Here is a 16,808-nt window from a genome sequence, read left to right on the forward strand (position 1 = left end):
TTGCTTTATCGACCTTCATGTTTCCGTTGCATTTAAAACTCCCTGTACGGCACAGAAGTTTACGCGTCAGTATATCATCAAAAATACCTAATTTGACTGGGATCCGACCCTGTCCATAATCTATTTCTTCAGATAAAAAATAATGAAACACAACAATGGTGGCAGCAATTAACTGGTGGTGAGAGGGGATAAACTGTAGACAGGAAAACGGGGACAACTATATTGACAACAATAATGGGATATTCAAAATCAGATAATAGCAGCAGCAGCACCTTGGAACAATAGTAGTGGAGCTACATCTAATGATGACGAGGGGGCAACGTTCAAGTCGACGAATGGAAGCCATAGCAGCAACGGAGCACCCAATGAGAATTATTACAGAGCAATATATCAAGGGGGCCTTAGGGGGAGGAGTACCTAAAAGAGGGACCTCGGGCCCTAAAAGTTGGCTGGCTATTACAGTTGTTAAAGAAAGTTTAAATTTGTTTTTTTTTTATACACGTCCGAAAACTTTAGGTTACATCGTTTTCAGTAACGCATGACCATGACATGTTTACATCATACGTTCCACTTAATTATCTGTTGTATTTTGAGGCGACATGTAAATAAAAAATTGGTTCAAAGACAATCCTATAAAAATGGGATACGCTTTTTGAAATTTGAACAAATATGTTTATTAGTATCATAAAAATACGGTAAAAAAGAGCCAACTGAACGATTATATCTGAATCAAATTTTAACATAAAAGCATACAATGAGGTCGCAGAAAAAGAAAGAAGGCGCAATGATGCCTACGAATTCGCGCGTTTTAGGACCATCCTAATCAACCGAGAGCATTCCTTGCAATTTATTACCACTTTACTTTCTTGAATTTATAACTATGACTAGAACATGTCTGCCAATGTATAATGTGGATGCAAAAGTAAAATGAGTCTCCTTATTTAAAATACTAAGTATAGTCTCGAAATATAGGATAGGCAAATTTCCCGTGAAAACCGGAAATAACGGTGAAGGATTTCGTTTAAAAAAATATTTTAATCCAAAATGCACAAGACGTGTTGTTAAGTAAGTACCTATCGTTTTAATACGTAAAAAAAGAGTATACTTTAATTTTTGCATAAAAAATCACACTTGTGTTTGCTTATGCTACAATTCATCATTCTCAATAGAACAAATAATTTTTGTTTGACAATCCACTAATATTTTCAATGAGATACTAAAAGATATAAATACAAATATAACTTAATATCATTCAAATAATTTTTTAACAAAATAGTTTTTGGTCATTCTTTTCTCTTAAAACTTGTGTTTACGATTATATATAAAAGTAAGTATGATAAAAATTTACCTTCGATGAAGTAATTTGATGTCCGTATTCATTTGTAAATACCACTTCTTCATTTCTCTTACTTGCTAATTCACGTAACTGAATCTCGATATTTTTTGTAGGTGGATGTTCATATTTGGTGTTTTTTAATGCTTTTGCAGAAGCTATTCTTTTTGCTTCCTTTAAACTATTACCAATCCCCTCATATTCTTCATTTCCTAACCTCAATTGTACTGTAAATATTTTCTGATGAGCTGGTCCCTAAAAACACAAATTATTTCACCTCCAAAATTTCTCTTTTTTAATTAGCAGTGATGACAAACGATACATTAAGTTATAAGTAAATTACAGCAACAAATATATAAAACCGGATCTATATAAGATAACATGTATGCCTTTAAGTAACAATTTTACAAAATAATCATCGACTGTCTGACCATAAGTTTATTTAAGTATTTCTTATTGAAGGAATGAATATTAAAAGTACTGCATTGCGTAATTCACAATTTATTTAATTCAATACCAATTGCTACTGTAGCGAGCACAAGTGTGTTTGTGTGCGATCGGGCACACGTGAGCGTGAACGGCTTATCGATTCGCCGACTAGCCGCGGGAGTCTTTCTTTATGTGCTCCGTATTTGTAAATGTGTGTGTCGTATCTGCGTCCTGGGAAAGCAGTTAAGCAGTTCAAATAAAAAATTAACTATCCGGATGTTTCCAGAAGGTTCCCGAAAGTAAACAAAAGAGTATTTAAAGGAAAAGACGATTACCGAAAGTGGAAGAAATAAATTGAATGGCGAAAACTTTGGAAAATAAATTGAAAGAAAAATTGGAAGAAAATAGTAAAAGTTTGAAACGTGAATTGGAAGAAAACAGCAAAAGTTTGGAATATAAATTGTAAGGAAACAGTAAGTTTGGAAAATAAATTGGAAGAAAAACTGGAACACAATACAAAAAGTTTGAAACGTGAATTGGAAGAATATAGTAGAACAGTAAACGGGAAGAAAAATTTTATAAGAATATTCAAGAAACAGAAGAGAAGATAAAAGTACTGAAAGAATTGATTTTTAATGGAAAGATAAAAAAATCAGCCAAGGAAGCGGTATAGAGTCAAGAACACGAGTAAAAGCACCAACGTTTGACGGAAAGTCCTCATGGACCACATACCACAAGCAATTCGAGGCGGCTGCTAAAGCGAATGACTGGGCGCCTGAAGAAAAAGCCACTGCGTTGACCGTTGCGCTTCGTAGAGATGCATGTGACATTTTGAACAGCCTTTCCCCGGAAGAATTGGCGAATTATGAACAGTTGATAAAACGGTTAGAGTTGCGCTACGGCGAGGCTCATTTAACAGCGGTGTATCGAATTCGAGGCCGATATTGCGAGACTGTCTCAACTGGCCCATCCTAATACTCCAAAAAAAGTTGACAGTGGAGGCATTTACTGATGGACTTCGGGACAATGACACTCAACAACGAATACGCCTTGACCGATCTAAGACGCTAACTGATGCATTGGAGTACAAACTGTCAAACGGGCCTATAGCAAACAAGGGGCGATTCGGCTACAGTGTGAAGAAACGGATTCATCAGAATCTTTAGAAGAAACCGTCTGCCGAATCATCTCCAAGTTCGATAAAGAAACTCGAAAGCTAAGAATTGCGGCAAACTAAGTTATACGAGGAGGCAGTGTAGGAAAAGTACTCCTTTCCCAAGTACTCGACGTCAACAGCAGGAAAACCAGATAGAGTCGACGTAACAGGGTAAACATTGGCCCACGGACAAAAAGCCCCCGAATTTATCGAATTTACAAAGACCTTGAAACACCAGAATGACAGTCTACTCCTAGATGGAAAAATAAGTGGAACGAAGATGCGTGTTTCTTTTGGACACTGGGGCCACTAGAAGCATAGTAAAGCCCAGCGTAGTCGAGGGTTCTAACCAGATCGTGTCAACTAAGTGGGTTCTGCGTACGGCTACTGAACAAAAAGTGGTTGTTCATGACGAAGCTAACGTATCACTTGAAATCGGTGAGACTGTCTTTGACCATCGAGTGCTTGTGGCAGATACTAAAGATGACGTAATTCTTGGGCTGGACGTTTTACAAAAATACGATTTTGACATGAATTTAAGAAGACGCATTCTGAGACTGAATGGTGAAGAATTCTATTTCATCAAAATAGACAGGAGGCTGTAACCCGAAAGGTAAATTCTGAAACAGTGCCTGTTGAAATAAGTGGAGTGATTGACAAATATTTTAGGAATCTAACCAGTGAGCAGAGATGCAAAGTGCAACATCTACTTTGTCAGAATGCCGACGTCTTTGACACTGACAAGAATGGTAGGGGAAGGACCAATATCGTAAAACACAAGATCAATAAATACCGGTAATGCGCAGCCTATTCGTCAAAGACCTAGCCAAGAAGGAAGAAGCAGAGCGAATAATCCACCAAATGCAGGAGACCGGAATAATTGAGCCATCCTCAAGTCCATAGACATCGCCGGTAGTATTGGTAAAGAAGGATGGGACAACCCGTTTTTGTGTGGCTTACCAACAGCTCAACAACGTAACCAAGAAAGACAGTTATCCACTACCACGGATTGATGACACGTTGGATATGCTTTCGAAAATGTTTTCCACGCTCGATTTGAAGAGCGGATACTAGCAAGTTGCTTTAGATGCAAGATCGGCACGGGCCTATCGCAATTTACAGTTATGCCTTTCGGGTTATGCAATGCCCCAGCGACGTTCGAAAGGTTGATGGAGAAAATCCTGAGTGATTAAATTGGAAAGACCTGCTTGGAATACTTGGATGACATAGTGATTGAAAGCACCTTTAAAGAACACCTACAGAATTTGCAAGCGGTATTCCAGCGGTTACGCGAGGCCAATTTGAAACTCAGTGTAACCTTTTCTGCGAGGAAGTTTCTTACTTGGGACATGTTGTATCAGCGAACGGCGAGGCCGAGGATCCAGAAAAGATAAAGGCCGTGAAGGAATGGCCAGTACCTGAAAATGTCCACGACATAAGAAACTCCTTGGTTTGTGCACGTATTATCGTCGCTGTGTTTATGGATTCGCCAATATCGTCAAACCTCAGACACGTTTAACCGAATGTGACCGCAAATTTCATTGGGATTCGTATTGTCAACCGGCATTTGAGACTTTGAAGCAGGCTTTAATCACAGCCCCCTTTCTGGTATATCCTCGGCCCAATTGAATGTTCATTTTGGACGCCGACGCCAGCAATGTGCGACTGGGGGCCGTTCTTTCGCAGTTACAAGATGGCCAAGAGAAGGTAGTCGGCTATTTTAGCAAGACCTTATCAAAAGCCGAAAGAAACTACTGTGTCACTAGGCGAAAGATACTGGCTGTAGTGAAAGGTGTGTAGAACATTTTTGTAAATACCTATATGGACGAAAATTCTCCCTACGCACTGATCATGCAGCTTTAAAGTGGCTTTTGAATTTCAAGAATCCGGAGGGCCAGGTAGCTCGATGGATTGAGAAACTACAGGAATATGATTTTGACGTAGAGCACCGGCCTGAAACCGGACACAAGAATGCCGATACACTTTCCTGAAAAAAGAAGAAAACACGACCAAGAAAACGACCCAGACTTGAAGAAGATAATGGAATGGAAAAAAGACGGAAAACGGCCAACGTGGCAGCAAGTTTCTTCCTGTACCTAAGTACTAAATCGTTATAGGTTCAGTGGGACTCAATGGTTTTGAGGGTGGCATCCTAAAGCGTGTTGTTGAAAGTCCAGATGGAGAAGAACATAGGAAGCAACTGGTTATTCTTCGAAACAAGGTTAGAGAGGTGTTGCAGTATCTTCATAATGGATCATCTAGTGGCCATTGTGTTGTGTTGTCTGCCTGACGGACGACGCAAAATTTATTACCTAATAACTAAAGGAAGATGCTCTGATAAACCAACTTATAGAGACTTTTGGGACACAGTAATGGAACTCCGCGGACATCTTCTTGAGAATAACCTACAGAAGCTGATGATTCCGAAGCTTGGTTGTGGACTGGACAACCTAGATTGGAGGATAGTACAGAACATGATCGAGCTCCTGTTCCGCCATACTGGAATTGACATTTTAGTTTGCAGTAATAACCCGAACCGGACTAATCATGAGAAGACCGTGGACTGTTACTTCTGTTCCCGGAACAGATGTCGTGAAGGCGAGAACTGCAGATTCCAGCATGACCCGGCGAAACGGAAAGTGAAACATCCTTAAGGAGGGGCAGTGTAGCGAGCACGAGTGTGTTTGTGTGCTATCGGGCACACGTGTGCGTGAACGGCTTATCGATTTGCCGACTATGTGCGCCGTTTTGTAAAGGTGTGTGTCGTACCTGCGTTCTGGGGAAGCAGTTAAACAGAAAAAATAAAAAATGTTTCCAGAAGGTTCCCGAAAGTAAACAAAAGAGTATTTAAAGGAAGATACGATCGCCGAGAGAGGAAGAAATAAATTGACCGTTGCAGAAGTGAATCGAGAAATAAATTGACAGTGATAGCAGTGAAATAAATAGCACAGTGAATAGTGATATATCAACATTAGTGTAATTAATAGTTTTTGTCATTATCAGTCTTAGAAATAGTTTTGTTAAACCCACGAACATTACACTACGCTCGAAATATTTGACTCTAAGCAATCAAATAATAGTATCCTTCAGTTAGTTCTTTTATTGAACTAGTTTTTTTTTTAACTTTCCATTACTTTGACCCCCTGACTTCATACACCCCAAATCCCTATCAGTGGATTTATCGATTGGCACTTAAAACCTATTTCATCACAATCTAACCTAGCCCAACGTTATACAAAAAATTCAATAAAATACATGCAGCCAACCATAGTCTGTAGTTTCATTCAAGTTCACTAAACGTAAGTAACATAACAAAACAAACGAAAACACAAAAAATTGAAATGCATAGTTGTAATTGTTTCTATTTAGGAAACAAGCGTATCACACATAACACATAATAATTCTCACTGAAAGCGCTTGTTTACTTGTTGCGGCTTCATCTGCTTTAAATAGGGCAAATAAAAAAATCAGCTATCGAAAAAGAAGGTAGGTAAATATTAGGTCTAGTTGATACTTATTTTAATAGAAACTAGGAAGAATAACTGTTAATAAAATTGGGTGTGACCAATATATTAGAAAAGAGCAGGAAGATTACCATAATTTGATGGATGAAATGAGATTACAGGATAGGGAAATGTTTTTCTATTTCACAAGAATGCCTTTTGATCAGTTTAATAACTTACTCTTGATAAACTAATACTGTTCCGAAAAGGTCTAAAGGGCGCCGTCGGTTGGAGTTGCCTCCTAACGTTTCGCTAGAACAAGTAGCGATCTTCTTCAGAGGTCCTTCCACTTCCGATGCTGGAAGTCCACCACATAACTACTAGTTTTTATTTCAAGCCTTGGCTCTAAATATGATCAGTTATTTAGCTTCTTAGCTTATTCTTTATTAAGTTCATAGAAAATTTGCTCGCACGAATAAGTTGACCCAAAGGTCGTCAGCACACCAAAAACCGTATTTTATGTGATCATAGCATTCTATAAGATTATTCCGGGTATCTAAAATTGATATCACAGGCTTAGACATCCCTTTTAGCGCTGATATCAAAAGACATTAATACTTTTCCAGCTCTTCTCAACATAAATTTTGATTTCTACAAATTTTTACTTTTTAAATGTAATAATTGGATTTTAAATGAACTACCACTGATATTAATATTTTGTAAAATTATAAAAGAAGCAATTAATAAGAAGAGTTGCAGCAAAATTTGTCCCTTGCCTTCTCACAGGTGAGCAAAGGAAGCGTCGACTTCAGGCATGTTTCGATCTTCAAAATCAGCTCAAAGGGGACCTTGTACAAATGCGAAACATGGACGGTGGACGCGGCAGAAACGGATAGAAGCGTTCCAAATGTGGTGTTACAGGCGAATGATGAGGATACCGTGGATAGAGAAGGTTAGAATGAAGAGGTAATAGAAAGAATAGAAGAGCAGAGGACTCTATGGAAGTCAATAAAAAATAGGCGAGATAGGTTGGTCGGATACCTTCTCAGGCATGAAGGTGTAGTCAGAGACATTAGAGGCAGAAGCAGGAATTAGGAGAGGTAGAGGTAGACCTAGGTTAGATTACTATTCGCAAATAGTTAAGGATGTGGGTTGTTCTAGTTTTAGGGAAATGCGAAGTATTAGCTCAGGATAGGAAAGAGTGGAGGTACGAGTCCAACCGGTCTTAGGACTGACGACCTTATGATGATGATGAAAATTTAGGTCCATGACACGTCTTGTATACAATTCGGTAGATCCTGGATATAAAATACTAGTACTCGCAACGATCTTACAAAAACTTAAACGAAAAAGTGAATAAGTAATCTCGAATAGAGCCGTTTCAGATCTCGAAGAACTGCTAAAAATTCTAACACAACAATTCGAATCTGAACTATTTCGTACTAAACTTAACGATAGTTCTAGAAATGTAGGCAATCCAATCGCAATAATTCATGATAAATTAGAAATAGCTGTCCCAAACGAAAGCATTACTGACCCTTGTCAATTAGTCGAAGAACTTTCGCTAGCTAGATTTTTAACATCTTTACCACCGAAAAGTGTTTATTAATAATTGATTGTGATAGAGTCGCGTCCTGTAAAACTTTTCGGATTTTTCTTTGATATAGTCCGTTATGTATATAATTTCTGCTGTTTTTGATATGTGATTTGAACTTTAGACGATAGTCTAGTAAGTCACCAAGATATTTTACACTCTTCTTGGGGACAACAATCTCGTTATTGATTTTAAATTTATTATTATTTTGTTATTTGTGAATTTTTTCGTAAAAACTATTTGCTCCGTTTTATTTTCGTTTATTGAAAGGTACCAAGTTTTATAAAATGTCATTAATTTGTTTGCATGCATTTGCAGTATATAATTAGCTGGTTGGACATAATATGAGTGTGTGTATATAAGTTAAATGCTCAAATGATAAAATTATCTTTTTAAAAAATTGAACATTTATTGTTTTACGATGTACAAAATGTACAAGGTATAGTATGAAGCTAGAGTAACTTAATAACGACGATTTACATTTTATAATCTCGGTTTTACATAGTCAGCAAAATGCTACTTTTATGTTCAGTTGTACGACTTATCCTAGCATCTAACATATATACTGTCATCCGCAAATAAAGTCAGTTTTGATTTTGAGAATTCCGATAAGTCATGAATGAATAGGTAAAGAGTTTTGGTCCTAGTACGGACCCTTGTGGTACCCCTGCTATGACTTCGTGCTCTTTCGATTTTTCGTTATTTATTTATAGAGCGATCGCGTCTGATTACTTGATAGCCTTTAATTTTAATTCTATGTCTTTGATTGAGCTTTGTTTCGTTTATCAACATAATGTCTATATTTTTTGCTTGTAGGAAATGAATTAAATGGCCTATTTTTGCATTTAAGTTGTTAAAATTTCAAGATGCAATTTTGAGTTTATATTCCATATTCTATATTTAACATGAAATTGAAGAATATTTAATTCTTAAAAGAATATTTAATTCTTTGATTGCCGTGAGTGTGTTTTTAATATTTATCATGCTATTTAATTTATTAAATTCCTTAAGTAACTCTAAGAAGTCTGTCAATTTCTCCTCTTATTGGGCCTTCCTCTACTCTTTGTCTGGCTTCCATAACTTGCGTTGTTGTTGGTCTGATTTTGTTAGCGGAATAATTTTGATGTTTCCTTGGTTTCTGTTTTATGTCTTTCACAAATTACACACGTTGCTTATATACAGGGCACTCAATATTATTCGACGTATGCTTACCATCGCAATCACATACTTCACTTTGTCTTCTACGCCTATATCACATTCCTTGGTAAGATGCTCTTTGGCATACTTCATGCATTTTGGTACTGGGTTACAGTTTGTAGTTGCATGTCTCCAAAATTGGCACCTGTGGCACTATATTATTTTTTTTTGTTGTAGTACCTTTCCCATCGTACTACGATGCAATCTACTACTCTTGCATTTTGTTTCAAAATTTTCACATTTGTTTTGCTATTTGCGATAATAAGATAGAGCGACCGACTGTGTTCTTCATTCAGCAGCAGCTGATAACTTTTATTTCGTAGACGTTTTTTAATTCGTTCGACATTGTTTTGCAGTCTGGCGATGGACCAAGTCCTCTCACGACAAAAGCATGGTGTTTTTCTTATTTTTCGGAAAAAGTGTAGAACGGTATTCCGTCAGTTTTTATGGTCCTTTGAAATTGTCTTCGTTCTTCTTTATCATAGACAAAAACGCTATTTTTATCTTTTCTATATTTAATATGAAATCCCTTTCTCACTTTCGTTTTTATATTTGTAATAAAATCTATATGGTTTTTTGTTATGCCATTGATACCAACGGTGGTACAATTTGGTTTTTCTTGTTTTTATTTTCAGGGGTTGATTTCCAAGCGTTGTTAGTTTCATCATTAACATCCATATCTTCTTCCAGATTCTCAAGTGGCGTATAGCTGTTTTTTGTTTCCACGATGGAGTGACTTTCGTAAGTCTTTTCATCCTGTTTTTGTTCTTTGTCTTGCAGAGATTTTTTTACTATGTTAAAGTAGTGGGATGTATCTTTGTTTGGTATTTCTTCACTTGGTTTTGGATTTTCAGTTTTATTGTTTTTTCGCTTCATTGTAGTATCTACGTCCATTAGTTGCTGTTTCAAAGAACCGTGCTTATTACCGCTGGTTCTTATTTGTATTGCTCCTTGTGCGAGCCGTCGCTCATCACTTTTGCACTGTCACAACTCTATTTAACTTTATTAGATTTACTGTTCGCTTATACTAGATCTCTATTCTCTATTAGCCGTGATTTCCCTTCGAGGGTTGAAAGAGAACTGGACGACAGCGCTATGTTGTTACCTGCGCAGCTCTCAATTTTTTCTATTATAAGGCGCATGGTATTCTTTTATATTTCATTTTCTTAAAAATGACTGAATAGTCTGCGTTACTACTCCGACAAATTAATGTCCTATTGCTAACCTTTAAGTACCATTGGCGATGCAAAGATTATCCGCGCGCCCCTGGCGGCGAAATTTAGAAGTTGTCTAAGAACGACACTTATTGGTATAAAGTGGAGGTAAAGTTTAGACATAATCAGATGGATCACAATTACACACTGAAACCTGTTGCTAATAAAAGTAGAAATACGAAATATTGTTGTGTTCCTCAATGTAGTACTTACGGAGATTCGGGAATAAGTCAAAATTTTGAAGCACTGTTAACGATAACCGCAACTCCCACTAAATTTAATGAAGGGATTGATATTGATAAAATCACCTTTAGTTTAATTAACCCAAGGAAATAACAACTTCTGGAGTGATTTAAACAATTTCGCTCACCGGCTCGAATTCATTCCCATGGCGGCGAATTAGTTAATGAAACTACCCGTAATCGGTAGAGCTATTCAAAATTAGACACTCTTAAAAACTTATCATCCTAAACCAATCCAATGGCGCAACAGAATGTTGGCGCGCAACATTAAAGGATTATATACGACCATTACCTGATTGTAAATTATTAAATAAAACCGAATTCTAAAACAATCTTCATCATCATCATAAGGTCGTCAGTCCTAAGACTGGTTGGACACGCACTTCCACTCTTTCCTATCCTGCGCTAATCTTCTCATTTCCCTAAAGCTAGAACAACCCATTTGCGACCAGTAATCTAATCTGTTTATCAATAGCACTTCCAGCTAGATAAATTACTTTTTGAATTTCGTCAATTACAATTAGATAATAAAACTATAATTATATAATAAAAAATAATCATATTCACACTCTGGCACATTTTAACTAGTTAAAAATCAACTAAATGAAATCGAAAAAAGGGTGGATTATCTTGTTGGTAATGTTTTACATACGATGTTTGGTGTAATGGATTTGAATAATGAAGAATATTATTCTAATGTAATAATAGAGTTCATCATCATCATCATAAGGTCATCAGTCCTAAGACTGGTTGGACACGTACCTCCACTCTTTCCTATCCTGAGCTAAACTTCGCATTTCCCTAAAACTAGAACAGCCCACATCCTTAACTATTTGCGAACAGTAATCTAATCTAGGTCTACCTCTACCCCTCCTAACTCCTGTTTCTGCCTCTAATATGTCTCTGACTAGACCTTCATGCCTAAGAAGGTGTCCTACCAACCTATCTCGCCTGTTTTTTATTGACTTCCACAGAGTCCTCTGTTCTCCTATTCTTTCTAATACCTCTTCATTTCTAACCTTTTCTACCCACGATATCCTCATCATCCGCCTATAATAGAGTTAAGTAAACAAAATCATGATACGTTAAAATTAATGGAAAGAAATGCCCACATTTTAAATAACATAATGATAAAAAAACAAACAAAATCTTGTACAAATTTTATCAGTTCGAATCGTCAATTCAAACAAATCTAATTAAAGTTCAAAATGTTTCTAATAACCTGACTAATTAACGTTCAACGATATAATCAACAAGTTTTAACAGCCTCTCAAGAGATCTTGGAATATACGATATTACTTTAGATTTAGAACAAATATCTCATTTGCACAAATTAGTACACTGTCACATAAAGCTACAACACCAAATATTCTTTTAACAGAACTAATGAAACTGCCTTCAAATCTGAAAGATAAACCAACAAGGAACATTTATCTGCATATTAAGTTATTTCACCTACTATTTTATTATCTCAAAACTTTTTTGTTATAAAATTATCAGTGTCCTTAATAATAGATGTGCAACTTACACCCATTCGTCCATATGCTTATCCTATCCCAATACAAAATCAAATTTTTCATTTTATAATCCCACTTACTTATTTTGGATTAAACAAAAATGGAACCAAAAAATAGTCATATTCCAAAATTAATCTGCTCAAATGGTATAACAAAGACATTTTTGAGGAATCAGCATGCGAAGTACAACATATCGAACCAAAAGAATTCCCAAAATCATGTTCCATTCATACAACGGTATTTAAAGAACTCGAGTTCATTCACTTAAGTCAAAATTCATAGCTATGTCTAGCAGCAGAAAACAAAGAGATAATATCAAAGTGCCCTTCAGAAAATTTAGAAAAGATAATTATTAATTCATCTTGTATCATCAGTCTCCAGTCCTATTGTATGATGTATACTAGAAAATGTACTTTCATGAAAGCAGAGAACGTTGTTACCAAAGAAGTTTATATACATCATTCTCTTCCTGAAAATAATATGGATTATTGCCATCAAGCCATCGAAAATATGAAGGAGTTCAGTTGGAAGCTATACATATTGCAAAATTACAGGAGAAGGAAACAAAGTGTTTTAGCCGAGTTAAACGATTTTTAAAATTAAATACAAACCGAACTCGGCGGTAGTGTTTCGAAATAACTGACTTCATTATTTAGATTAATCTTGATATATGCGTTACGAGTTTGATAGCCTTTTTACAATATTTATTCAAATCAAATTGAAAATGTACAACACAGATTCTTTAGATTCATCTCTTTTCGGGAATATCAAAATGCGATTTATTTATATTAATGCTCTTACGAATTAAAATCCATTCTATTTAAAGGTTTATGCAGGAAACTTCAGTCAAGAAGTCCTAATATAAAACTTTTCAACCGGTTAATTCTTCTAGAGTATTGTGTGAATTCCTTGAATTTAAATCAGACAAATTTACCAAAATTTTTAACACTGTAATTTTAATTAATTTGGCTATTTAAGTATCTGTAGTTAATTTCAACTTCTGCATCTGAGAGTTTTACTGAATTTCTTGTTTTATATATATTCCAGTTAGTCTGGTATGATATATGATGTTAGCTAGAGTAATCTACTAAAATTTGGGAAATAGCCTTTGTATTCGCAAATAAAAATGTAGTCTTCTTATGTCAGAATGAATTATTTTCAAAAGATCACTAGTGTATTTTCAAATATCTAATTAATTTACTTCTTCACTATACTGAAAAATTGCCAAATAAGATTATTTGACCATTTTTTACATTAGTTGACATTGGAATTGAGACATGAAGTTTAGTCAGATAGGTAGTACTCACCAAGTAGAATCGTATGGTAGTATTAATTCCATGCGGAAACCAATGTAGCTTGAGATACAGGCTACTAAAGTTTTCTTAATTGGGGGAAATTCCGGTTGGTTCGCCCCTGGCTGCAGCCCTTCGTCAGCTGTTCTCGCCAAATATGCATTGATGACGTCCATTGTTTAGTTAGGTAGATTTATGACAAACTCGAGTCCCTGTAATGCCCCTGCCCGCCGAAGGCGGCCTGATATATTGGAATAATGTTAGGAGGATAATTTTTTGGACAAACGATGTTTGATGGACACAGTAGAGCCTGTATCTCAGTCACATTGATTTTTAAACAAATAATAAACAAAATTCTAATAAATACTACCACACTACTTTACTTGGTGAGTACTACCTACCTCACTAAACTTCATGTCTCAATTCCAATGTCAACTAATGTAAAAAAATTACCGATTATTTTAGTTTTTTGTTTTTTTGGAATATTCTCACAATATATTAGAATATTCTCACAATACCTCATTTATTTACATTATCAGTTTTAGTTTATATAAAATTATAATTTAATATGGCAAATAACTTTTAACAAACGCAATGTCAGATCAGTTAAATGTTGCTTCGAGCCTGACATAAGTAATTCCCTTTATACAAGTTATTTTTTTTTAATATAATAAGTGAAGTAACGTATTTTACAGGAAAGCTACTTCAATTCAATTTATACAAATAAATGTCACAAATTCTTACATGTTCCGCTACCAGTGAATGAACCAAATTGATATTATTGAACTGTGCCAACTCATTAATTAGCATGGATGACGATTTTTGAAGATTATGTCTAGAATATTCCGTAACAGTTTTGGATTGAATATTTAAATCCACATTAATGTCGGAGAATGTTTCAAAATCTTCACCTGCATTTAAACAGAACATTACTATAAATGTATAACAAGCATTTTAAAATAATGCAAATCTTATCAAAAAAAACACATCTAATAACTACATTACTTATATGTTGCTACAACTAAATATTAATGTTCACTAACCTGCTGCTTTTAATAAATATGTATGACCAGTATCATATGTTGAACCTTCAATAAAAACCAAGTTTCCATTTTCTAGTTCAATATTACCTAAAGTGCAAAATATACCAATATTTAAACAAGAGCATACCAACAATAATTTGACTTAAACATTTTTGAAAATTAAGCTTACCTTCCAAACACCCAAAATTATGAAACTTCCCTAAAATATTTCCTTCTCCCACATTCATTATTACACCGAAATATAAGAATATTAAAAAAGCCATTGACAAATAAAATTGTTTTCAAATTAAAAAATATAATCAACAAGTTTTAACAGCCTCTCAAGAGATCTTGGAATATACGATATTACTTTAGATTTAGAACAAATATCTCATTTGCACAAATTAGTACACTGTCACATAAAGCTACAACACCAAATATTCTTTTAACAGAACTAATGAAACTGCCTTCAAATCTGAAAGATAAACCAACAAGGAACATTTATCTGCATATTAAGTTATTTCACCTACTATTTTATTATCTCAAAACTTTTTTGTTATAAAATTATCAGTGTCCTTAATAATAGATGTGCAACTTACACCCATTCGTCCATATGCTTATCCTATCCCAATACAAAATCAAATTTTTCATTTTATAATCCCACTTACTTATTTTGGATTAAACAAAAATGGAACCAAAAAATAGTCATATTCCAAAATTAATCTGCTCAAATGGTATAACAAAGACATTTTTGAGGAATCAGCATGCGAAGTACAACATATCGAACCAAAAGAATTCCCAAAATCATGTTCCATTCATACAACGGTATTTAAAGAACTCGAGTTCATTCACTTAAGTCAAAATTCATAGCTATGTCTAGCAGCAGAAAACAAAGAGATAATATCAAAGTGCCCTTCAGAAAATTTAGAAAAGATAATTATTAATTCATCTTGTATCATCAGTCTCCAGTCCTATTGTATGATGTATACTAGAAAATGTACTTTCATGAAAGCAGAGAACGTTGTTACCAAAGAAGTTTATATACATCATTCTCTTCCTGAAAATAATATGGATTATTGCCATCAAGCCATCGAAAATATGAAGGAGTTCAGTTGGAAGCTATACATATTGCAAAATTACAGGAGAAGGAAACAAAGTGTTTTAGCCGAGTTAAACGATTTTTAAAATTAAATACAAACCGAACTCGGCGGTAGTGTTTCGAAATAACTGACTTCATTATTTAGATTAATCTTGATATATGCGTTACGAGTTTGATAGCCTTTTTACAATATTTATTCAAATCAAATTGAAAATGTACAACACAGATTCTTTAGATTCATCTCTTTTCGGGAATATCAAAATGCGATTTATTTATATTAATGCTCTTACGAATTAAAATCCATTCTATTTAAAGGTTTATGCAGGAAACTTCAGTCAAGAAGTCCTAATATAAAACTTTTCAACCGGTTAATTCTTCTAGAGTATTGTGTGAATTCCTTGAATTTAAATCAGACAAATTTACCAAAATTTTTAACACTGTAATTTTAATTAATTTGGCTATTTAAGTATCTGTAGTTAATTTCAACTTCTGCATCTGAGAGTTTTACTGAATTTCTTGTTTTATATATATTCCAGTTAGTCTGGTATGATATATGATGTTAGCTAGAGTAATCTACTAAAATTTGGGAAATAGCCTTTGTATTCGCAAATAAAAATGTAGTCTTCTTATGTCAGAATGAATTATTTTCAAAAGATCACTAGTGTATTTTCAAATATCTAATTAATTTACTTCTTCACTATACTGAAAAATTGCCAAATAAGATTATTTGACCATTTTTTACATTAGTTGACATTGGAATTGAGACATGAAGTTTAGTCAGATAGGTAGTACTCACCAAGTAGAATCGTATGGTAGTATTAATTCCATGCGGAAACCAATGTAGCTTGAGATACAGGCTACTAAAGTTTTCTTAATTGGGGGAAATTCCGGTTGGTTCGCCCCTGGCTGCAGCCCTTCGTCAGCTGTTCTCGCCAAATATGCATTGATGACGTCCATTGTTTAGTTAGGTAGATTTATGACAAACTCGAGTCCCTGTAATGCCCCTGCCCGCCGAAGGCGGCCTGATATATTGGAATAATGTTAGGAGGATAATTTTTTGGACAAACGATGTTTGATGGACACAGTAGAGCCTGTATCTCAGTCACATTGATTTTTAAACAAATAATAAACAAAATTCTAATAAATACTACCACACTACTTTACTTGGTGAGTACTACCTACCTCACTAAACTTCATGTCTCAATTCCAATGTCAACTAATGTAAAAAATTACCATTATTGCATTTAATTATTTATGAGTATAATAATTT

At 34.8% G+C, this 16,808-nt stretch overlaps 1 protein-coding gene across 6 annotated transcripts in view; it reads right to left on the reverse strand.

Moving 5' to 3' along the window:
* LOC108735610 (maternal effect protein staufen) overlaps nt 1-14,760 on the reverse strand; it is a 48,553-nt gene extending 33,793 nt beyond the window's left edge. For 5 of the 6 annotated variants that reach the window (XR_003230873.1, XM_025973251.1, XM_025973250.1 and 2 more), the window contains exons 1-4: nt 14,630-14,760; nt 14,461-14,547; nt 14,162-14,328; nt 1,349-1,588 (exon numbers count right to left, since the gene is read on the reverse strand). Coding sequence is in view for 5 of the 6 variants with exons in the window: in XM_025973251.1 (XP_025829036.1) it covers nt 1,349-1,588; nt 14,162-14,328; nt 14,461-14,547; nt 14,630-14,723 (588 nt within the window). In the remaining variant the exon portion in view is untranslated. The remainder of the gene's footprint in view (nt 1-1,348; nt 1,589-14,161; nt 14,329-14,460; nt 14,548-14,629) is intronic. The other variant, XM_025973252.1, reaches the window with a different exon arrangement.
* Nucleotides 14,761-16,808: the final 2,048 nt, after the last annotated feature.

The sequence above is a fragment of the Agrilus planipennis genome, unplaced genomic scaffold, assembly GCF_000699045.2.
Source record: "Agrilus planipennis isolate EAB-ADULT unplaced genomic scaffold, Apla_2.0 scaffold101, whole genome shotgun sequence".
NCBI classification, from domain to species: domain Eukaryota; kingdom Metazoa; phylum Arthropoda; class Insecta; order Coleoptera; family Buprestidae; genus Agrilus; species Agrilus planipennis.